We start from the raw sequence: 22,813 nt of genomic DNA, 5'->3' as shown, positions 1-22,813 counted from the left end.
TGTAAAATATGCACCAAAAAAAGATGATTCCGGGTAGTGATTGAATGAGCTCTGTCCGTCTTTAAGACCATTCAAAGAAAGCGGGACTCTGCGCACCCAGATAGGCAAGAATAACGCTGAGAAGATGGCACAGGCGTTTACCGCTCCGCCATATCTACTGCGGCGGGATAAAGAGCATTGACGTTATGCTTAAACCACGTGACTCATATAACCCTCTACAGCATGAAAATTCCGCTGGTATGGATTAGCCTGGAAGATCGAAAGAAAGAAGCAATAGAATATTTTTGCAGTGGAAAATGGAAGCCTAGAAGCCCGGTTCTTGGCTACAAGCTATTTTAGCGGTTTGAAGGAACGCAACCGCATAGTTTTTGCCTTGGGTCCGAACCCGAACCCGAGGCGAAGATCCTGCAGATCAAGAAGGCTGACACGTTGTACGGTATGTTATAGGTGCAATGCTTGATTGCTTACCAACTATGACCCCTGGGTCCAATCTTAGATCTTAGTTTTATGTATATTTGAGGATTTGTGGGTCTTCTGCCCTGGTCTGGAGCTGATATCGAGCTTGGTACTTGTGCTTGGCATTTGTGCTTGGCAGGCGGAAATAGTCACTATGCATGGAGTAAAAGGGTTCAGCATCGTATTCGGTTCTATACTTCGGGAGCCTAATCTACAACCTAAATTTGTCCTTGTATCATCAAGAGTCGAAGGTATATATAAAGGATGTAGAGCAAGGCCACAAGAATACATTAGAGATCAAGAATCACAATTTCCAAGGCCAATTGCATTGCATTTCAGAAACTCATACTACTCGGAAATATCAACAATGTCAACAATATCAAAGATGTCAAAAATGGCCCTCTTCCATTCGCGTCACAAGTTCAAGGTTCATTTGGTGCAAATGTTTTTGGCAGTCGTTATTATCGCCCTTTCCGCCGCCCGAATCTTCCTTTCGGGGCAAAAAACCAGGACTCGAGCTAGTACCATGGGATTAGGAATGGTAAGAGTCAACCATGCTATGCAAGGCGGCACATACAAAAGTTCAATCTGACGCAAAATATGGAATATAGGGTGCCAAATCACTGGTCATCATCCTTTACCAGCTCCTGACGGAACACGTTTCTCGCCTCCAGCGATGGGCGAGCCTAAAAGCATACCTTATTCTGAATGCGCTGGAGATAGTCTTTTGGGGCGCTGTGGCGTTCCTCGTCTTACAGGCAAATCTCCAGGTGTGTGTGGGTACAGGTTGTGCCCTGGGATGGGTGGTGATCGTGTTATCCGTAAACATGAAGTGAGCAAACTCAAGACCACGGGGAAACCCTAATAATAAATCAGAAAAACTTTACTGACATGAGAAAATTTAGTATTCTTTCGGTCTATACGACTATCGTTTCCTACCTGGACTATCGATACTATAAGGCCAAGGGCCACCATCGGGGTTCTACTGTGAAAGAGGAACTCCCGCTACATAGCAGGAATGAGAGTGACTCAAGTGTCTGATGATGAAATATATCAATTATACTGATAGCCTACTGTTTTGCCCAACCTTTTTATTCTTTTGTCAGTCTTAATTCAAACATCTTAGCCAAAGTCAGGTATTGAAGCATTTGTATCTACTAAAAACGGGGGTTTTGACCCTTATTCTATAACCTCTCTGTATTTAATTTGTATCGCTATAGCCACATTGCTGCTTCTAGTATCCAAGAAAAGCAGTATCGTTCTCGACTACCAAATCATTAAACTCCCCTCTCAATTGAAGTCTGTCGGTATTCAGGCGCTGCAAAACTTTATGAAGGCCTCTGATAGATCCTGCAAGTATAGGTAGAAATATTCCTCGCGAATGCTCGATTTGTGGCCTTTCAAGGTAAAGGCTGTTAAATACATCGATGGCAAACTCAATGTCAGATACACCAAGCCCATTTGTGTACTTACCTTCGCGGACCGCATTCTCAAGTGGTATATTGTTTAGAAAGTGAGATATTGCAATCTCCGTATAATCCTTCAACATTCCTATAATTGCTCTGTTAGTGCACAAGCTCTTTATGGGGGTCACCAGGAGATGTCTCTTCAATTTGACCGCAGATAAACTTTAGGGGGTAATGACACCCCTTCCAATGAGAGCCTTTACCAGGCCCTCTATAATGAGATGTTGGAGATAGTGGCTGAAAGTCACTGAAGGATGTTGCAAAGTATGGTAGTAACGTAGTTACGAAGTGTGCATTGGTCAAGCGGATTTCGAGAATGACTGTAACACTCTGCTATTTATATATATATACATTGCCATACCATGTAGTCTTTCAATTACCACTATTCTATTGCTTCGGGCCCTCGAATTTATATAACATAATTCAACATTTTATATACTGCTACGCTACAATATATATAATGGGGAGAATTTCCCCATCTTCCCTTATTTCTCTCCCCTTTCTCAATTAATTGGCCTGATGATATCATTGTCGATCCAATTAATATGGACAAACACCAAGTACAAGGAGAATACCCCGGTACGTGCAGACTCGAGGGCAGGTAATGTCTGTTACCTACTTTGTACACAAGCTACCGTATACATCTGAAACTTAAATTATACTGTCTACCATTTACCTGAACTGTAAAGTCTAAAGCTGAAGCGCTGAATTGACTAACACACGGACAGGCGGCGAACAAACAACCAAATGTCCCAAACACTAAGAAAATAAACGAAATGAGCGGGTAATAGGGCACACAGAAAAAGCGGCAAGACAAGATATGGCGTAGCAAAAAGTACATCACAAGAAGTGAAAGGTCCCAGGCTGACCCTCGCAGGATCGTATTATCAATCAATCGGTAAGAAAAAAAAACACCATTCTTTTTTCGGTGCGCGGGCCCATCCAGTGAGAAAGCAGTTGCGTTATGGGATGGTGAGGGAGTGTGATGGGTGACAAGTGTAAGGAAAAAAAAGGGAACGAGAGTGGGATCAGTTAGTTGCCAGAAGTATAGGCAGAGGCAAAAGCAATGGGAGGGACATGGACATTAGCGAAGCGAGAAACCCTTTCGCTTGCCCTTCTCTTCGACGGGGCGTCCGGTCTCGAGGCGACCCTTCTTGTCCTCGAGTTCTCCGCGTTGGCGATCTAGCTGATCCTTCATCTCGCGATGCCGGGCATAGAGTTCGTCTTCGCTCTGTTTGAGCTTGCTTTCTTTTTCCGCGACCTTCTGCTGGAAGACCATCTTCATTTCGGCTTCCATCTTGGCCAGCTTCTGCTCGTGCAGAGCGCGCTCCTCCTCCTGCTTGACGGCAGGGTTGACCTCCTTGAAGACGCTGGGGTCCTGGGCAACACCCATCAGGGTGAGCTTGTCGGACCGGTAGTTCTCGTACAGGAAGTTGTTGGTGTGCTCCTTGAGCTCCTCCATGTGGGTGCGGATCAGCATTTGGCGCAGCTTGACAAAGTCGCAGTGCTCCTCGTTGTCGACCTCGATGATACCCCAGGGGTAGCTACGGCCACGGACGCGACGACCGTCAGCAGTGGTCACCTCGGAGTTGGCACCAACAACGGCGAAGGGAACCTTGGACATGATCTCCTGGTTCTCAGCAATGGTCTCCTCATCGTCAAGCTCGTATCGGGGGCCTTCGAAGATCTGGAGGGAGTGTTGTTCGATATCGGCAAGGATCTAGAAGAGTCAGTATCCACAATTTCAATCGAATGTAAAAAGGGGATTCCAAAAACATACACGCTGCTTGAAAAGGGCGACTTCCTCGTCGGTCAATGTATCGGCCTTGGCAATGACGGGGATCAGGTTGACCTTGGTGTGCAGGCGGCGCATCACCTCGATGTCCAGGGGCTTCAGGGAGTGGCCGGTAGGCTGGATGAAGTAAACACAGGCGTGGATGCGGTTGTCGACAATGTTGCTGCGGTTGACCTTGTTCTCGGCCTCCAGGTAGGTGTCGTAGCGCTGCTCGATGTTCTCGACAATTGGGCGCCAGGAGTCATCGTTGTTGACAAAGTCACCGAAGCCGGGGGTATCAATCACACTTAGGCGGAGACGTACTCCGTTCTCCTCAATGTCGGCGCTGGTCGACTGGATAGACACGGTCTTGGGGATAATATCGGCATTAGGACCGGTGCGCTCCTTCGGGGGTAGAGCGAGGTGTTGAACAGGGTGTTCACGAGGGTGGACTTTCCGAGACCAGATTCACCTGGTGGATATGAGCATAGTTCATCGAATTTTATCGCCCGTCTAACTTACCGACAACCATGACATTGAAGTTGAAGCCCTTGCGGACACTCTTGCGGTGCCACTGGTTGGGCAGGTTGGCGAAACCGACGTAGCCAGTCAGCTTGCGGCGGACGACGTTCTTCATGTCAGTAGCGGCCTGAGCTGCGGCCTTGGGGTCGCGGGAGCTGACGGTTTGGGCGATGCCGGAGCCCATGGGGTTGCTGCGTTCGACAAAAGGCGACTCCAGGCCGTTGTTGGGAGAGGCAGAGTCCCGGGACGCGACCGGAGACGCGACGGGGGAGCTGCTCGCAGGTGGTGAAGCTTCAAACTTATCAGCGTCTTGTCTGGGGAAGTGCCTCGAGATTGTTTGTCTCCTGATCACCGGGTGGGATAGCTTACACATTGCGAAAGCCTGGGATTTAGGATATGTAAAACCGTGAATTAAGATCCCCTAGATGATGAATGTCGTCAGTTGCCTTTCCTAATCTTCAGTGGGGTCGAATTGTTCGCGATAGGAGAAAAAAAAATTGGGGAGCAGGGGGGGATGTACCTGGAATCGTTCTTTCCAAAAAAAGGGGGGCCGGAGTAAATTGGCCAGAAGCGAGAGACGAGGAAAAGAAAAGAAGAGGAGAAGGAAGAAAATGAAACGAAAGAAGAGGAAGAGGATGGAGAGAAGGAGGTTGACTCTGCCAGTCTGGGAAAGAAAGGGGGAGGTTGTCGGGGGGGGCCCAGCTATTCTGGAGTTGGTTTGGATCGACCCGCGTAGAAACACCTGATGTGTTCAACTATGTACATGTATACAATTTTGAATTTGGACTGATCGTTTATCTATGATATATTTAATCTATATACCTATTACATCTGATTGATTTTATTTTTCCTTTTCCCTTTCTTTGTTTTAATTGATCCTATTTCATCTATATTCCGGGTCTTTTCTACTTTATTTACTTTGTACATCCGTAAAGGTAAATTGCTCGTGATTGTAGCTTGCATGGCTCTAAGTAATAGGACTGCAGTTTTATTTCGAACTAGAAAGATGGAATTTCCTATTGGCAATGGATTTTGCTTGGAAGTTACCCTCGTTTACATGCATGTGTACTTATGTACTTGTGTACTTGCCAGATATCTCTTCTCCTGAGATCAGGGGTTAAGAAGCCCCAGAATTGGTCCCGCCAATCACCAGCTCACGTGAGCCCCACCATATCAAGAAGAAAACCTTGGAACATTGGACTATAAAACATCGTATGTATTACTAGAAGAGACTTGGATATTTTGAAACTAGCTGTACATCTAATTAACCGTCTTGGACTTCTTCTTGGGACGCTCGTCCTCCTCATTGTCGCCCCCTCCATCGGAAGCATCGCCCATCTCCTCATCGCTATCACCACTGCTCTCGTGATCCGAGTCGAACTCCTCGGCCACATCAGATTCCGAAGAACCAGCAAAGTCTTCGTCAACTGACGACTCATCCTCATCGGCTGATCCGCGGTCAGGTCGTGCTTCGTCGTCACTGGAGCCCATGGCATCATTGTCAAGGGCAGCAGCAATAAGTCCAGCAGCCTAGGAAATAAATTAGCATTGGTATGAACGAACCAGGGAACCATAGTCCACATACCTCTTCGGCCATCTCGTTTTTGATGCGGATGTTCTTGGCCTTGAAAAAAGTCCTCGAGGGATTTTTGCTCCTCGCTGTTCATGTCAGAATATCGCCGGAAAGAAGGGGGTAAAAAAAAAAAAAACAAAACAAAACAAAAAAAAGCAAAAGAAAACGGGGTCCTTACCGGTTGATGTTGCTAAATTGGTGCTCACCCAATCCACCCTTCAGGCTAACAGTGATGTCGAAGGTTCGGCTGGCGGAAACAGCGCCTCCAACACGCGACATTGTGACAATCGCGATGTTCTCCATTTGAATGTAGGTCGCAGGCTTGGGAACAAACATAAGACTCTTATCCAAGAAGTACAGAAGACCCTCGTTGGCCTTGATTGAACACTTGACGCCTTGGTGCCCGTGGTGGCTATGGAAATGTTAGCAATGGGCCACGGGGGTGTTACAATAAATAGGCTGGTAGTTACTGACCTGGAGAAATCCTTGGAAGGCATAATGACCTTCTTTCCAGATAGGCCACGGAAGACCTTGGTGACGACTTGATGGATTGGTTCTTCGTAGTGCGACTGCAACCTGTCCTTGTATTGACTTTTCAAGATATCCCTAAAAGGTTGTTAGTGGATGAAGTAGACACAAGCGCAGGGAAACCGACTCTGTCATGTTCATTTCCAGGCTAATCTCTTCGTCAAGCTTCAGCTGCATAACCAGGAAAGGATAACGGGTCTGACCCTGTCGCAGAGGGGGATCAAGACCAAGCACAATAAGAGTGTGAGTATCGTCGTTCTTGGGAAGGAGGAAGAATTTCTTAATGGCCGAATATTGAATCTTGTAGTCGTATGTCTTTCCGCGCAACCGGAAGGATGATTCGTACATGTCAATATCGAAGCGACCTCTAGGGGTAAGGTGAAGAACATCCAGGAAAGTGGCAAATGTATCACCGGCGACGTCTCCAATCTCGGCCTTGTCCATAAGCGTCTCGTAAAAGAGATTGGCAGCATTCTGCTCCTCAACCTCCTCTTCGTTGTCTTCTTCCTCGCCCTCAGCGCCTTCGGCACCTTCCGCCTTCTCCTTCTTCGTGGCCGTTCCAGGAATGTAGAATCGCATTTCAACCAACTCGTCGGGGCCTGCGGCAGCCTTGCGGCCTCGGTTCTTTGTGCTTCCGGGCTTTGTCACGGCATCGTTTCCGTCGCCGGCGGGGAGGGAAAATTCAACGGCGACCTCGTTTCTTCCAGCCAGGTTGGTGTTTGAGATTTCGGAATAAGGGACCTCAAAGGCGGGTCGGTTTTGGACGTTAAAGGCCAACTCTGCTTTTGTGAATTCTGCCTTTCCCCAGTTCCATCCTCGCAAAGCGTGCTCGCGGGTCTCCACGTTGATGCCGTACCAAATCTTGAATGCTTTGCTCAGTCGCTCAAGGTCCTTTTGGGTTGTCAGTCTGTAGGTCAATAGTCGCAAAATCTTCGGTAGAGTATACCTCTTGATCAAATCCATCCAGTTGGATTACTCCAGATGATCGCGATAGGATCTTCAGCTCAAAGCCTTTCGCAGCGCGACTCCACTGGGCTGCGCCGATGTTGCTGCTATCGAGCGTGAAAGTATCGCCACCGCCAGACGGGCGCCAGCCCAGACCACTTTCAGCAAGCTTGCATTTTCCAGGCTGCTTTGAGAGGTCTAGGTAGATGTTGTCGAAGCTCTCCCTGTAGGATGGTCAGTGCCAGGCATGAGAAGCACTGCGAAAAATCTTACATGATGGAGCTTGTAGATGTAAGATCGCGGCAGTTAAAGGGATAAGTTGTAGAAATAAGAGGGTTCAAATGGCGAGAAAACAGATGAGAAAGGTAGGTGAGGGATGAGGGCAAGCTGGGTTGAAAGCTTTAAGATTTCGGTTTCTGGAGTTCGCGTTGCGGCGCGCCGTAGGGAGGCCACTTCAGCCAAAAAGCGTTTAGCGTTAATGCCTGAGGCAACAAGGAGCATGTTGAACATCTATGTATTCTCTGTTTGCTTTTTGGGTTGGTATCCTGAAGGGATCATTCAAGTTTCAATTTCTAAGCATTAGTCTTGAGCTTTTTTATTCAGATTCAATATAGAATAGTTGAGCTGAGCCTTGGAAGTCAATCACAATTTAAAATCATCACTCAACTGGCCGTTGCACTGGTAGTTGCTAGACGACCAAGTCATATTTTGTTGCAACCCATATCATATCATTTCACTCGTAGGCCCCTAGCCGACTCTCCCAATGTTGTTTATTTTAGGTGTTGACTGGATTGAGACGAAGAATACTACCAACACGCATTAAACAGGTAATCTTCTAGAATTTAGAGGTGTCAGATCTATGAAACACGCGCAATGTTCTTTCTTTCCCCCTCATGTAGACCTTAATGCCTCTGTATAACATAAACTTTATGAATTATGTACACCTATGAACCTCCAGGGCTGCAAACTATGTTGTAGGTAGACATATTACACTGCCTGATATACACACGGTATATTTTGATTATGTGGATTCTAAAGGAGCCAAATATTTACATACAACATATGCCCCGGAGGATTGCGTGTGTTCTACGCAGACCGAACCAGATCGTGGAGCCCGATTCTATATTTAAGCGAAACACCGCGGGGCTCTGGATCATTTCTGCGACAAAATCTCGGGATCCACTTGGTGGTTTAGCTCAACGCTGGTGTACGATGGAATCCTAAGACTATATTAATACATATCGATCTACGGAGTACGGAGTACCGATTCATCATATAGATAGCTAGGTAAGTACCCATGTACATTGTAGACACACATCGAAATAAATGACATCAACACTTTGATATATCAACAGGGTTAAAGGGGATGTGACTTCACAGGAGATAAGGGCAGTGCTAAACATTTTGTATGTACTCCGTATGTTGTACATCATCGTCATTACCGGCAAATTAGTCGTACGACGGTAGATCCTCATTCTACCGAGTCCCCCTTGCCCTAGTAATTGTAGGCAAGACTAGTAGATATTATCAATTTGAGGATTTGTTTGACAAACAGCAGAACCCTCAATTGCAGATACCTTTTCTCTTTCCACTAGTGGTACATGTTACTATCCTTGTCAACAACAAGACATTCAATATCACACCCACGGCCCATAGGTCCCCACTATTTAAACGGGAGGCTGGGAAGAGCCATTCCTATTGGTTGTCTGTGCGTCGTGAAGTGCATTAGCGTGATGGTCGCTGTATTTTTAATTTGGGACGTGTAATTTGAAGTATTACCATTTCAATTTCGAAAAACAAGCAAACTGGGTCTTCCCCTGGGTTCCCTTCATCTTCATATCCAGTCATTCGTTAATACTCAAATGCAGTGAGGCTTCGGTCTCGAGCATGATTCATTCATTTACATTCCTTCGCTTTTAAGTTCTCTTTTTTTATATGCCACATTCCTTATCACGTTCTTTTCTCCACGCGTTGCGGCCTGACGGCCTCCCTGAATTTCCTAGGCAGCACAACCCTGTCTAGTCTTCCCACACTCGCTTCACCCATTTCAACTGGTCAACTACACTTCTCTTGCCCGTCGTCGCTCCCACGACAATGAGGATCTCTTCATTGTTTGGGCCCGCGGCGGCCGGCTGGCCCTCGCTTCTTGCGCTTTTACCGACTCTCAACGCCCTGTCATTCGAGTCAGTCTCTGTTCCGGAACTGGACCTGACTTCGCTGGGACGGGTATCAATCACTGGTGATTTCGATGGTGTCTCTCTCTATCAGTATCAGGAACAGACCGAATCGATTCCTGATGGCACCCAAGCCCTTCTGACCCCACTACCCAACGGTATTCTCACAAATCTTTCGTCCGCCGATGCGCAAATCAAGGCAATGTGCCCTTTCACCCAAAAGGATGGAAAATTCGCGGGGATATTTGTCGGTGGTAACTTCACTAGCCTGGGCGGAGTGGATTCGCCCGGTGCTGCTCTCTTCGACCCGAATACCAGCAAAGTCACTGCCTTGCCGGGCCTTTCGGGCTCGGTAGCGGCTGTCACTTGCGATCAGGACACCAACCGGGTCTATGTTGGAGGAAAATTCACTCACGACAACACGACTAACGCCGTCGCGTGGGCGCCCGACGATGGCTGGACCGATCTCCCATTCAAGGGCCTGAATGGCCCTGTCAGCTCGATTTTGAAGGCTGATAATGGCCATATCATCTTTGGAGGATCATTTGATGCTCTGGGAAACACCACTAGCTCCTCAAACGAAAGACAAATTCTCAACCTTCAAAATGCGACCGTCACATCCGATGCAGACTCCTCTTTGGACGGCTACTCCGACCCCCGTAATATCATTTGCTCGACAAATGGGAAGGCTGCCAAAGGCAAGACCTATCTTCTACACGACTATGCACCGGGATTTTGGAGAGCAGACCTCGGTTTCGACTTTTTCCCAACCAAAATCCGCCTTTACAACACTCATTTGGATGGACGCGGCACTAAGACCTTTTTACTTCGAGCACTCCCCGACAATGGTATCATGAATCTGACTTACACCGACGAGTCAGGAACAAAGACTAGCTGTGACTCGTCCTGCCCGCTTTCCAGCAACACGACTGAAAAATATCGTGAATTCACCATGGTTAATCCCGTTGGTATGCAAGGACTCCAGATTGAAATTCTTAGTTGGTACGGACAAGGAGCTGGCCTGAACGGCATTGAAGTCTTCCAAGATCAAATCCTAACATACGCTGTCGATCAATACAACGAACCGACATGCTCAGGCATCGAATACCCTGCCAAGTCAACGCGCACCGGTTCTTGGACTGTCGAGTCTGGGTATGTGTCTGCAAAGGTGACTGACTCTAATTCCTCGACTACATCCGTCACTTTCGAGCCCGATGTGAAGAAATCTGGCAACTACACCATCAAGCTATATACACCCGGCTGCACCCAGGACAACTCTTGCAGCTCACGGGGCATCGTTAATGTCACGGCTACCCTTTCGAGTGGATCTAACTCCAACCAGCCCGATCCGTCATATATATACCAGACCAACCGCCATGACAAGTATGACGAAGTCTATACTGGGTACGTTGACGCCAACAGTGACTCCTTCCGACCAAAAGTTACACTGCGGGCCAAGGACGGTCAAGGAGATATCACCATTGTGGCGTCTCGTGTCCGATTTGAACTACTCTCCAGCACTGGCGGTCTGAATGGACTGTACGACTATGATCCTACCTCCAAGACAGAAACCTCGGATCTTACCGAGTCGGACATCAATAAGGCGGGCACCTCACTTGACCACAACGCAACAATCTCAATGATCAAGGAGCATGACGATGTGATTTATGTCGCCGGCAACTTCTCAGACAGCAAGATTCACCACATTATGTCGATTAAGGATGGCAATGTCACAGCAATGCCCGGCTCTGGATTGAACTCTCCAGTAGTAGCAATGGCCACCCTCGATAATATTCTGTACGTTGGAGGTCGCTTCACAGATACCTCGGACGCAGGTTCAACCGGCCTCAAACACATTGCTGCATACTCGTACTCTTCCAAAGAGTGGTCGGCCCTTGGGGCAGGACTGAACGGTCCTGTCAATTCCATTTGGCCTGTTGAATTGAATGCATCAACTGCTATTAATGAAACCATTCTTGCCGTGAGCGGCGACTTCGACCAGATTGTTGCTTTCAACGGGAATCCCGCGGTATCTGTCGCTGGTTTCGCCATTTGGGTCCCTTCCCACAAGGACTGGCTCCAGAACCTTAATGTTACACAGATGCAGTTCGGTGGTCATCTCTCAAGTGTTGCTTCGCACAACAACACGCTCATTCTGGCAGGCAACCTTGCCACTAATGGTATCATCGCTGGTGGTGCGGTATCACTGCTAGACCCTACTGATCTGCAACTCATTCCTCTGTCGATGAAGGTCAACCACCAAAAGTCTAGCACTGGTTTGATTACCGGTGCCTATGATACCGGTTCGGGCCGCAATCTTACCATCTACGGTGGGCATTTCGCTGCCGCCGGCAGCAATGGATCAACCATTGAAAACATTGCCATCCTCAACGGCACCAATGAGAAGATCTCAGGCCTGCCTCAAGGTGTCGACAGTAACTCAACATTTATTTCAATGCTTGTGCACAATGACACCCTCTATGCGGGTGGAAACGTCACCGGAAGCATCGGTCGTGGCACTCTGCAAGGTCTGGTCATTTACGACCTGGACAAGAATGAGTTCTCTCAGACGCAGCCAGTTTTCACAGGCTCGAATGTTTCGGTCAATGCTGTCGTCAATCGTCCGAGCTCGTCCGATATCTACTTTGGAGGAAACTTCGAAGGTGTCGGGCAGTTCCCATGTAATTCTGTCTGCTATATGGATGCTACCACCGGCGAATGGGATCAACCTGGCTCGTCCATGAGTGGCACCGTGATTGACCTTCATTGGGCCAGTCAAAATAAGCTGATGGCTGTGGGCGACCTTAATGTGGGTGGCAACATGACCTCAATTGCTATCTACGACGCGAAAGCTGAAAAATGGACTGCCTTCTCTGGAGCGTCCCAGTCGGATCTCCCCGGAAATGTCACTACATTTACTGCTTCTAGCGCAGATCTGTCAAAGTTCTGGCTTGGAGGTACTGCGACCAATGGGTCGGCTTTCTTCTTAAGCTACGACGGTTCCAATTTCCTATCCCCCGGAAATCTTTTCGCCGAGGGCACGGTCATTCGTGGTCTAGAGCTTCTTCCTCTCCGCCATGATCATTCCACAGCCTCCCTGTTAAGTAACGACCAGACGTTATTGATCATGGGCTCGCTTGTGATTCCGGACTTCGGACATGCATCAGCGGCGCTCTACAATGGAACCCATATCACTCCATTTATCCTTTCCCAGAAAGCCGATGGTCAACCGGGCAGCATGTCGCAGTTCTTTTCCGAGAACAAAAACCCCTACACCACTAACAGTGAGTTTACCTGACCTTTTTTTTTTGACTTGACAGGCTCGATACTGATTTATCAACCTAGCAAAACACCACTCCAATGGCATCGCAGTCTTGGTAGCTTTCTGCTGTGCTCTCGGCTGCGTCTTCCTCATCGTCTTAGCCGGTGTCATCCTGAACAAGGTACAGCGCCGCCGCCAGGGCTACGCTGCTGCCCCTCAAACCTTCGGCACCGATCGACCATCCGACATGCAGCGTGTGCCACCCGAGTACCTCTTCAACTCGCTGCACCAACCTAACCCGGGTGCCCCGGCCCTTTAATGCCCCCTTTCACTCCAAAAACACTTAACGCCTCTGATTTGCTTCGAGGCTACCGTTTTTGCTTTGTTTTGATCAGAAGCAACGTTGCTATACCCAGCCGTCTTTAATGTCTTTTGTTTTATTCGCTTTTGTTTGTTTTCGCGCCGGCCATATCGCGATTTATCCTTAAATTTTCTTCCCCCCTCCTGGCTCCTTGTGGCCGATACATTCTTTGAAAATCTCTATTGTGAATATGCCTCTGTGTTGATGTACCATATCCTTTTCAGCGATTTATTTCCTACTCGAGTGGATGGGTGTTGCTAGGGAGGTGGGAGATGTGTAGATAGCCACGTTTCGTGGACACAACAATTAATACAATACCCTTTTTGCTGATGGAGATATTCTCAAGAAATACGTATATATACTATGATAGCCATAGCAATATGTAGATATGTCGGGGGAAAAAAAAGTGCGTAGGCCAATTTTCACCTAATAACACCTGAGCACATGACCTCCGGAGCACAGCCCTTGTCTGACTCAGGTTATTTGTGTGGGGGCCCCAGGTCACCTGGTCTCTCCCCGCAAGTCGATCTCCAGGTTTTCGTTTCCCCAAACTCAACCCCGATCACTTCCTCTACCTCGGATGTTGTTGCTGCGTCGCATTCATGCCATTTCGGTATGCGATCACGAACCGGCTGGTAAGTTTATGCACCCAACTGTTGTGGTACATTGCTGACGTGACCCAGCTTAACGTGTCGAACACGAAAGCTTAAATGTAGGGATCTGTTCTCTCGACCGTTTGATTGCGTGACTAAATAATCTATAGGCGATGAAGAAAAGCCCGAATGTTCACAGTGTCGCAAAGGTGGCCGAGAATGTCGTCCGAGTGAAGGAGTAGTTTTCCGCCATCAACAGAACGCGTCGATGAACAGGACCTCCCCTGATGGTCGGGGGAGTCTCAACGGGTTCTATTCGTATAAGAACACCTTTGATAAGGATAGTGTGTGGCTGGATATTCCCAAACATGGTACGGCACCACTGGGACATATTTTTTGGGCCTGGGGTTTTGTTGGACGGTAACTCACACTCTGCAGTAATCTTCGTCGACAACTCCGATCCATATGCCGACGACCTTGAAGCCTCATTAGCAGATCCGAGCATCGCAGCGCAAACAGACTCCCCGCATTACAGATGGGGCAGTGGGGGCTCTCGGATGGGCGATGCTGAGACGCAGGGATTGGAAGCCTTGTCGGCGGTCGCAACGCACGATCGCTTCCCTTATTCTTCCCTAGACCACTCGGTCTCCGATAGTACCTCCTATACCTCTCCAAACCGACGACGGAGTGCCGCTATACCCCCGGTTTCGCCCTCCATGTCGCTGTCGTCTAACAGCAACAATACCAATATTAATTTCCTCCTCAACCCCTCTCATTCGATGTCCCCTTCCATCGACCCAAGTATGCAACTCTCTGATCGGAACACTGCACTTCCATCAAGACCGGCAGCTTCACAGAGAAGCTTGAGCCATATGAGTCAAATGAGCCTCATGAATCACACACCAGACGATAATTCAGACACTGATTTCGAGACCGCTTTCCTTCTGCGACATTACTCCGAAGGACCAGGGCTGTGGTATGTTTTCTCCCATGCGCTGATATGTAACCATAAGTAACGATGGTATCTGCAGGATGGATCTCTTTGACCTAGGGACATATTTCGCTTCATACGTCCCAGTGCGAGCGAGAACCAACCCTCTCTTAAAATTCGCCGCCTGCGCATATTCCGCCAAACAGCTAGGCCGAGTCAAAGGTGCCAAGGCGTCAGTAGGCGGAGTCTGCACACAGCAAGCTGCTATGGAACTGTGGCCTGACAAAGACCCCGACTTCGCATGGTATGGGGCGAAGTATTATGAAAAGGCCATCCAGTTGTTAATGAAGGAGCTGCAACCCGACGCAGAGGGTCCACCTCCATTGAGCACCCCAGAGGCTTTCGGTCAATGGCAGGCTGCCGAGCTTTCTGTAGATTCGGATAACCCACGTAAGCGCCGCAGACGGGTTTCTGGTAGTCGGCTCTCGCATGGAGTTCATTCCGATGAGGTACTCGCGGCGACGGCCATTCTGTCTGTGTATGAGTTTCTCGATGCCGCAGGCCCTGCGTGGAATCGTCATTTGAGTGGCGTGAAGTCGTTGCTTGATGTCGCTGAAGTGGGCATGATGCCTCTTGAGCAGCGTGCGTCTCCGGGAGAGAACTCATATCAAACGCAGACCCCTAAGAAGTCGGGTCTTTCCAAGGCTCGGAGGGCGACATTTTGGAATTTCGCGCGGCAGGACTATTTAGCTGCATGTGAGTATTTTCTCCCAACGAATGGTTCCTTCCAAAACTCCGCTGACAGGAAGAAGTCATCAATGAATGCCATACAAGACTGAACACAGACGACACAGTCCTCTGGACCGAAGCAGGTCTACTTATCGATAACGCGGGCTATGTCCGCGCCAGCAACACAGGCGCTGCAGGATATCCGGAAGGCGAAGATATAATGAAAGAAGACCTAATCAGTAACGGCCTAGTCTGGATAATGTCCAAGATAGTCAACTTCATAAGCTCCGGCGACAACGTGCACCTCACCGACCACCGATCCGTACCAGGGCCCTTAGGCGTCTCACAACAAGTCCTCCTGGAGCGGTGGTACAGGCTCGAATCCGAGCTCGACGCATGGTACAACGGGATCCCAGAGACATTCCAGCCCTGCGCACGAATGGACCCATCCAATCTCACACACCATCGCGCGCGCAACGAAATTGAAGATATGTCCACCCTGCAGGAAATCTGGTACAGTCTCCCTATGTGCGCCTCCGCCATGCAGCATTACCACATGGCGCGCATTCTGCTGCTCATTAACAAGCCGCACGAGTCCACCAGCCGTCGGAGCACGATCACGCTCCGGCTCCAGTCATACCGCTCCATCGAGTCTGAGATCGCATTCCATAGCCGCGAGATCGTGGGTATCGGTCTCTCCCGGCCGGATGGAAGCGTTAGGATTAACTCGCTGCAGCCGCTCTTTGTTAGCGGGCAGTGTCTGACTGACCCGGGTGAGCGCCGCACTACCGTGCGTCTGCTGAGAAGTATCGAGTCTGATCTGGGCTGGGCGACTGAGTACCGTGTGAAGCAGTTGCTGAAGGAGTGGGGGTGGGATGAGAGTTCGACCCGATCACCTGGTTCTTCTGGTCCCTGAGGTTTCAGGGTGCCCTGTTTTCACAAGATAAAATTTTCAGGTTGTGAACTAGGTATAGCGTCCAGGGTGGAGGGGTTGTCGCGGGCTCGGCAACCGCCCTCATTGTATAGTACCTGGTCCCTCCTTGGTCGGACCTGTATTGGACCGATGAGGTCATTTTGAAGGGTACTGGAGTGAACGGCGTATTCGCAGAGTAATGTGCCGGCTGGCGTCGAACTGTGACGTGACTATGCATTCGAGTCCTGTTACCACCAACACGCCGTGCCATGTTGAGGAATGGCTTGTCAAGCGCCAAGCAACTGGGTATTCTCATCACTCATGCGGGGGATGTGGCCCTCACATGGGTGTCACGAATGCCAGAGACATGAGTAATGATCATGATACCCGTGGGCCTCTTATAGTAATCATAGTATAGTGCAAGTGTACTCGGTACAATATGCAGTGTATGTAGTATAACAAATAAAGTAGGCAAATGGATTCGAAAGAAGAAACCAGGAATATTAGTAAATTCAGGGTCGAGAACCTTTCCTCATTTGATTCTGCAGCTTCGGTTTAGTTGCCTCTGAGTTCTGCATATGACACCGAACCCTGTGCGGAGTACTCCACGCATTATCCAAATTATCCAGACTATATTCCAATATTTATTCGAGCTTTTTTAGGCTGATTTGATCGTTATCTACTCTTTGATTGTCCTTTACCAAATCTAGCGAAACAAAGAACCACAAAACTGCCTCGGGGGGGCCAAAACATAACACACCCACTAACACACCTAAATATCACCAACCTCTTTTTTAATCTCTTAACACTACCCTAAACCCACCGCCGCAGCCCTAAAACTAAACCCCAACACTCAATCTTGCAGGTTTTCCGTTAACTGTGGTGTCACGGAATCCACTTGCCCCCACTGATTTACCCATCCGGGGTTCTGGGAGGCAAGTTATCCGAATCATGTCGCTCCAGATGCGACATGATTCAGGATCTACACGGCCACGAGAATATCTCGGGTTAATATTACCGGTTATCCCGTACATATTTCGTGTTGGGTAGGATTCTGGGGATCTTGTTTCGGAATGGAGAATGGAGAATGGAAAGTCTGGCGGAGGTGCAGCATGGGGGTGGAAAGAGGGGTTTATAGCATGTTTATAGCACTCGAATTTAAGGGTTGATCGCTGTGGGGGAGGAAATTAGAGAAATTAGATTTAAGGATTTAAAGATTTAAAGATTTAGATAAAGGGGCTTGAACATTACTTTATTTATTTTAGCGAGAGGCTTGGGCTTGGGCTTGGGCTTTGCGATGAGCTTGGAGGGCATCTACAAAGTACATTATTTAGGATTTCAAGCGCTGCAGTGTTAGCGCGACTGGGCGAGTGGCTGTAAGTGCAAATTCAACGATAATATTGAGCTCGTGTATTTGGTGTTTTTTGTTGAGTGATTGACTCCGTGTTGGTTTGGGAATAGAACGAAGTGGGGGCCGGGGCGTTGACAGACATTTGGATGTTCTTTTCCTCTTACTTTACAGAGTAGTTTTGATGGCAGCAGCCGCCTAGCTTGTCTGTATCTTGGCAAAATGAATCGTTTCAGTAGCGAAGACTGTTCTGCCCTGTAGTTTCTTTCTTGTTTATTTCTTGTCCGGTGTAGGATTGACTACGAACTACTCCGTAGTGGGGGAAGAGTTAGGGAGTCGGATTGATAGCTTTGTGTTTAGGCAGAGAGTGTGTTTCCATCCAAGGCAGATATAATGTACATGAAGGGTCCTGGTAATCGCGAGGGTAGAATCAAGGTGATAAGGAGAACTACTGGTGGGGTTCTGTGATTTGATGCGGACATCGGGCTGTGCGTGTGCTAGGCATTGTATATGACTCATAAGTGGATGATGGTGATCTTGATAGAAAAGAACACAATATGAAGATGCGAAGAGTACGTGTTTAACTGGTTTAAGAGTCAGGGTCCGTGATTGGCGCTAGGTGTGATGATCAGAGGATGTCGGTGTGATCTAGGCATACAGATAGGTACTTTGTACTCCGTACTAACTGGTTAACTAGTTATTATTGTGGAATATGTATGTTGTATATGGTGATGGGTCAGCTGATCTACCCATAAATAAGATCCAACGTGAGGATCAGGATATGGTCGATACGGGGATTGACATGGATCAGGATTCTGGGACTTTTAAATGCATTCAAATCGTCTTGTTGGCCACTTCGCTGTGATAGATCGTCTAGTAGCATACAGAGTACATATATATAGCATGTTTAACTCTGTTAGCCATTCGATTGGACTTATGAGCGACGAATGTCGGCGGTGATCACAGCGAGAGGTGGGTTGGTCGTAATGATTGGGTGGATTAACGCGTGGGCTCTCGGGAAGGAATTCTATTGTTGGTGACACTGGATACTTTTTGCCCCTCTGTGCTACAACAGGCAGAATTTGATCTCCAGGGGTAAATAATGCAATCGAATCAGGTGCCAGAGTAGCGAAGAGTTGAAGAGGCGAGTGCTTGGCAGACCTGCTGTCAGCTTGGGGCTAGACACTCTGAGGGCGTACCTGCCAGCTGTGTAATTTATCAGCTTCAACGTATTAACATAGATCTATTATTGAATCTCATTTAAATACAATATAGATCAACATTAACATTGTATTCCTTGTGGGCTGAAAAATGGTAAAAAACACTAACCACGGAAAGGGCAAAGTATGGAAGAGGCTGATAAATGGTGCTGGTATTAATTATCAATAATACACTACAATGTTACAATAAGATCTACACTGTGCTCTCCATATTCAAAGATACGCAGTACGTACGGAGTGCTTTTTTACACCAAGAGTCTCGGATTATCACCAAAGGTACTGCATATGGCTTATGGCCTTCTACATACGTTCCTCGGTCAGTCATTTTCAAAAGATCGTGTACTTCGGACTCCATACTGTAATATACAATACCCATACTGTATTTCATCCCCGCTAAATAACTTTGCCAAGACCCAATTGAGTTCTAGAGGACCGTGGGTAGGATGTGGTGCCTCGTGTGCCGGTGGGGCAGAGAACGGGCCCTTCCAAACTATACCACCTGGGCATTCCCAACGTACCGGTAGTACGAAGTACGGAGAGTACATCGTACAAAGTATAATGTATACCCCCATTTATCCTTTCTCTATCCCTCTCTCCATCTTTCGGCTACATATACTATTCCTTTGCGATATCGCGCTGGCGCGTTAGGAATTCGCGCAGGATATGCATATCTCGCCATCATGGTGCACGCCCTAACTGGACATTGTCCGGCTCCCTTCCTGCAGGAGACGCTATTCCCCACCGTCGGGGGATTTATCGATGGTCGCTATTGCAAAGACGTTAGCTATGGCAATAGCACCTATTCCTGTTGTTTGCCATGTCCTCTTGCTGAGTGGAGATATGAACTGGTGAGTGCAGTAATTTCTGGGCCCTTTCTAATTCCAATGCCTAACGTGGTTGATGGTTATATAGACTTGCGCGATAAAATCAGTGTCACGAGTTGGATCAGCGTCGCCATTCTCCCTCTTTGTATCTTCTTGTTGATTTCATACGCCGTGCTACCTGTCAAATGGACTCACCGTCATTATCTGAGTATCTGCTTTACGCTAGGAATTTGTTGCATGGAGGCAAGTTGGATGTTGGTGTGCACTGGGAACTTTTATGGCTAACTTTGATCTAGCTCGCCTTTATCATCCCCCTCGGCGCCAAACCAGACCAATGCCACAATGCAATCACCCCCCAATGACATGCGCTCCAATCTTTCCTGTGCCTTCTCCGGGTCCTTGTTGTTATTCGGGGGCTGGCTAGTGGTCATTTGGAGTTTTATTCGCACAATGGCTTTCCACCTACAAGTATGCTGGGAAAGAGTCCTAGGACCGAAGTTCATGTGGGGAGCCTTTGTCTGCGGATTCGGAATCCCAGCAATCGGACTGACAATTATGCTGATACTGACCGGAGTGTCATTCCGATTTGGCGATATCTGCCATATCAACGTAACCAACGGACTATACGACTACTGGATCCCAGTTATGATCTTTGCCGTCGCAGCCCTCTTCCTCCAACTATCCACAATGGTCTACTGTACCCACATCTACCTTCGCTCTCTCTTCGACAAATCCGCCTCAACATCAGGCAGCTCTGGTACCAACCTCCCCTCATATTCAGCCAGCATCGGCACTGTGACAGCCCGGCAAGCCTACCGGCGCGTACGCCGCGTCCTTAAACTCCAATGGCGGGGCATCGCCCTCACATCAATCATTCTCGGCAACGTCCTCTTCTTCGCAGTCGTCTTCATCAGCCTCGATAACGCTGTGGCGCCAACGGTAGAAAACGTCAAAACCGCAGGCCCCTGGCTAATGTGCCTCGCCGAAACCGGCGACAAAGATCTCTGCCGCGAATACGCCGCAGCCATCGGCCCCAATGAAGCAACTCTACTAGCAGTCGTGTTCCTGCTCTCGCTCGTCGGCTTCTGGAACTTCATTCTCTTCGCTCGTCCGTCCATGTTCGCCGGCTGGCTGGATCTATTCCGCCGCAAAGTGATACGCCGCAACGAGTTCGTCTCTGCGGATGCATCCACCCGCTTCGCTGACAACAAGGGCTTCGAAATGTTGACTACGTCTGTGAAATCACCCGATACATTCATGCGCTCGCGAAGCCCTTCCCGACTTGATCGCAACGCTTTTATGCGCTCACCGAGTCCTACACAAATGGGCCATGACCGCAGTACTTTCGTGCCTTCGTCAAGCCCCACGCAGATGACTGGATACGGCCGCAGTCCGATCGCCAGCCCTAGTCCAAGCTCCGAGCGCAATACTCAGGTCGCTCGTGAGGCCCGCTATGTGCGTCCCTCCTTGAGTTTTTCAGGGCCTAGGCCGCCTAGTGCACGCGAGTGGGATCCCCAGTCTTCGTTTGCACCGGCGTACGGGCGAGAACAAGTGTAATGTCACTGAAATACGTTTTCATGTTTGACCCTTTTTTTTCCTATTAATGCTCTAAAATATTTACTGGGGTTTTATTTGATCTGTCCCATATTTAGCCTATACCCTCTCCCCCTTTCTGAAACATGGGAGATCTACGCAAAAAAAGAAACACGGAAGGGATATTCTCGGGTTTTCTCTTGAGACACGGTGTTACAGGAGACGTCTCAGTATTTCCCGGTTAGGCGTCAGTGAATTTTGCAACCCCTACGTGTATGTATCAATGATGTATGATGTTTATGTATTTCATATTCGTACTTGATTCCACTTGGTATACAATATTTCTATTCTGATCTATTTTGACATCTTGACTCCACAATCCCTACCCTTTCTAACTTCCATATGCCGAAAATCGGGTCTAGTCCATCCCGTTACAAACCCCCCCCCATTAGAATCTCAACCACGACAATTGAGTCAGGTCCCCACATCAGTATGCCCGTGAGTGTGACCATGAATGCAGTGATATAATTCCACTAGAACTGCAGCTGTGGACCTGACCGATCATGTACATAAATTCCTACGGGAAAATATCGCATTCGCGTAGGGAAAAAAAAACCGGTCCCACCAAGCCATCGTACTCCGTACTACGTAATAACACCTCTAATACCGGGGGCGGCACTATTTCCCCTGCCTAGCGCAAGTCGGGATTACTACGGACTCCACTAGCTTTCCGACATGCAGGAACGGCGGTTTTGCCTCGTTAGGGCTAGTGTTTCGATATAGTTTCAGCCTGTAAATGTGTGTATTGCTGCGGAGTACTTACTAGTTTTACTGCCGGTTAAATGTGATTGCAAGGGTTATTATATTAGCGAAACCCTAGTATACACCATACACAGTGACATCCCTGTTGGAATTTCGGAGAACCCTTCTAGATTCTTGCTAGATGCATCGGGTAGAAACTCCTCGACCGTGCAGCTGGTCCGTGACCAGGATTGGCGATTATGTGAGATTCGTTTGTCGAGGCCCAAGCTTGGAGCGTTGTACCTACATAAGGGCATTCTTTAAATTGCGTGGCTGAATAGAAAATTTTTGGTATTCTTTATAGGCGGGGATTGTAGACCCTGTATGGTCCAGGATCGGGAAGTTAATTAAATGGCGTACGTTGGAGCATGGGTATATAGTGGTGAGGGGTTGGAGCCAACTACGTACGGAGGAGTGGTAGACTAGAATGACATATGGAGTTTCTACATTGATCTAAAATACCAGATGGGGCGAACCGAGGAAAACCGTTAACTTGATTTTCAGTTAAACGTCTGTTTCATAGATTCCTTCGTCCAATGCTGTCATACTGACTTTGGGAATGAGAAAGAATGAATCCACGGCTCACGAACTCCACCCCGCACCCCAACTCCGGCAAATCTATCCGGCGAACCATCCAAGGTTCTTTTCTGGAAATTCCACTAACCTTTCCATGTGTTTGATCTAGTTCTGTAGATCTTACTAGCTAGGTGCATTGTATGCGATGATTCTACGAGAACCCCCGATTGCGGGGTTGCTCGACCGAGGTGGCATGTTCCCCAGACCCGACATTGGAAACCAACGAAGTCGACATACGAAGCTGGATGATCCATAGCTCTAGTTGAAATCCAGAATTGGTGGCT

General features: G+C 48.3%; 7 protein-coding genes across 7 annotated transcripts; 4 read left to right on the top strand and 3 right to left on the bottom strand.

Annotated features, from left to right (window-relative positions):
- Positions 1-850: 850 nt before the first annotated feature.
- On the top strand, positions 851-1,292 carry N7487_001032 (uncharacterized protein; the record flags this gene model as incomplete). The annotated part of the gene is made up of 2 exons (XM_056868780.1): positions 851-997; positions 1,068-1,292. 2 exons carry the CDS (start codon positions 851-853, stop codon positions 1,290-1,292), a joined length of 372 nt encoding a protein of 123 aa, XP_056733564.1.
- A 1,318-nt stretch (positions 1,293-2,610) lies between these two features.
- aspB (septin AspB) lies at positions 2,611-4,591 on the bottom strand (the record flags this gene model as incomplete). The annotated part of the gene is made up of 4 exons (XM_056868779.1): positions 2,611-3,642; positions 3,703-4,148; positions 4,219-4,509; positions 4,588-4,591. 4 exons carry the CDS (start codon positions 4,589-4,591, stop codon positions 3,007-3,009), a joined length of 1,377 nt encoding a protein of 458 aa, XP_056733563.1. The 3' UTR covers positions 2,611-3,006.
- A 78-nt stretch (positions 4,592-4,669) lies between these two features.
- Positions 4,670-4,983, bottom strand: N7487_001030 (uncharacterized protein; the record flags this gene model as incomplete). The annotated part of the gene is made up of 2 exons (XM_056868778.1): positions 4,670-4,925; positions 4,961-4,983. The coding sequence occupies 2 exons, from the start codon at positions 4,981-4,983 to the stop codon at positions 4,670-4,672; spliced, it is 279 nt and encodes a 92-aa protein (XP_056733562.1).
- A 495-nt stretch (positions 4,984-5,478) lies between these two features.
- N7487_001029 (FACT complex subunit POB3) lies at positions 5,479-7,969 on the bottom strand (the record flags this gene model as incomplete). The annotated part of the gene is made up of 8 exons (XM_056868777.1): positions 5,479-5,748; positions 5,804-5,877; positions 5,998-6,203; positions 6,266-6,397; positions 6,447-7,210; positions 7,266-7,488; positions 7,538-7,651; positions 7,911-7,969. 8 exons carry the CDS (start codon positions 7,967-7,969, stop codon positions 5,479-5,481), a joined length of 1,842 nt encoding a protein of 613 aa, XP_056733561.1.
- A 1,389-nt stretch (positions 7,970-9,358) lies between these two features.
- N7487_001028 (uncharacterized protein) lies at positions 9,359-13,197 on the top strand (the record flags this gene model as incomplete). Its single annotated transcript, XM_056868776.1, has 2 exons — positions 9,359-12,722; positions 12,784-13,197. 2 exons carry the CDS (start codon positions 9,359-9,361, stop codon positions 13,017-13,019), a joined length of 3,600 nt encoding a protein of 1,199 aa, XP_056733560.1. The 3' UTR covers positions 13,020-13,197.
- A 479-nt stretch (positions 13,198-13,676) lies between these two features.
- On the top strand, positions 13,677-16,230 carry N7487_001027 (uncharacterized protein; the record flags this gene model as incomplete). The annotated part of the gene is made up of 6 exons (XM_056868775.1): positions 13,677-13,696; positions 13,745-13,773; positions 13,825-14,025; positions 14,093-14,630; positions 14,686-15,341; positions 15,398-16,230. 6 exons carry the CDS (start codon positions 13,677-13,679, stop codon positions 16,228-16,230), a joined length of 2,277 nt encoding a protein of 758 aa, XP_056733559.1.
- Positions 16,231-19,961: 3,731 nt separating this feature from the next.
- Positions 19,962-21,176, top strand: gprM (the record flags this gene model as incomplete). The annotated part of the gene is made up of 1 exon (XM_056868774.1): positions 19,962-21,176. The coding sequence occupies one exon, from the start codon at positions 19,962-19,964 to the stop codon at positions 21,174-21,176; it is 1,215 nt and encodes a 404-aa protein (XP_056733558.1).
- Between the last annotated feature and the right edge of the window lie 1,637 nt (positions 21,177-22,813).

The sequence above is a fragment of the Penicillium crustosum genome (genome assembly GCF_028827405.1).
Source record: "Penicillium crustosum strain IBT 35664 chromosome Unknown utg000001l_segment0_segment0, whole genome shotgun sequence".
In the NCBI taxonomy this organism is placed as follows: Eukaryota; Fungi; Ascomycota; class Eurotiomycetes; order Eurotiales; family Aspergillaceae; genus Penicillium; species Penicillium crustosum.
This window is presented reverse-complemented; position numbering and strand designations above follow the sequence as displayed.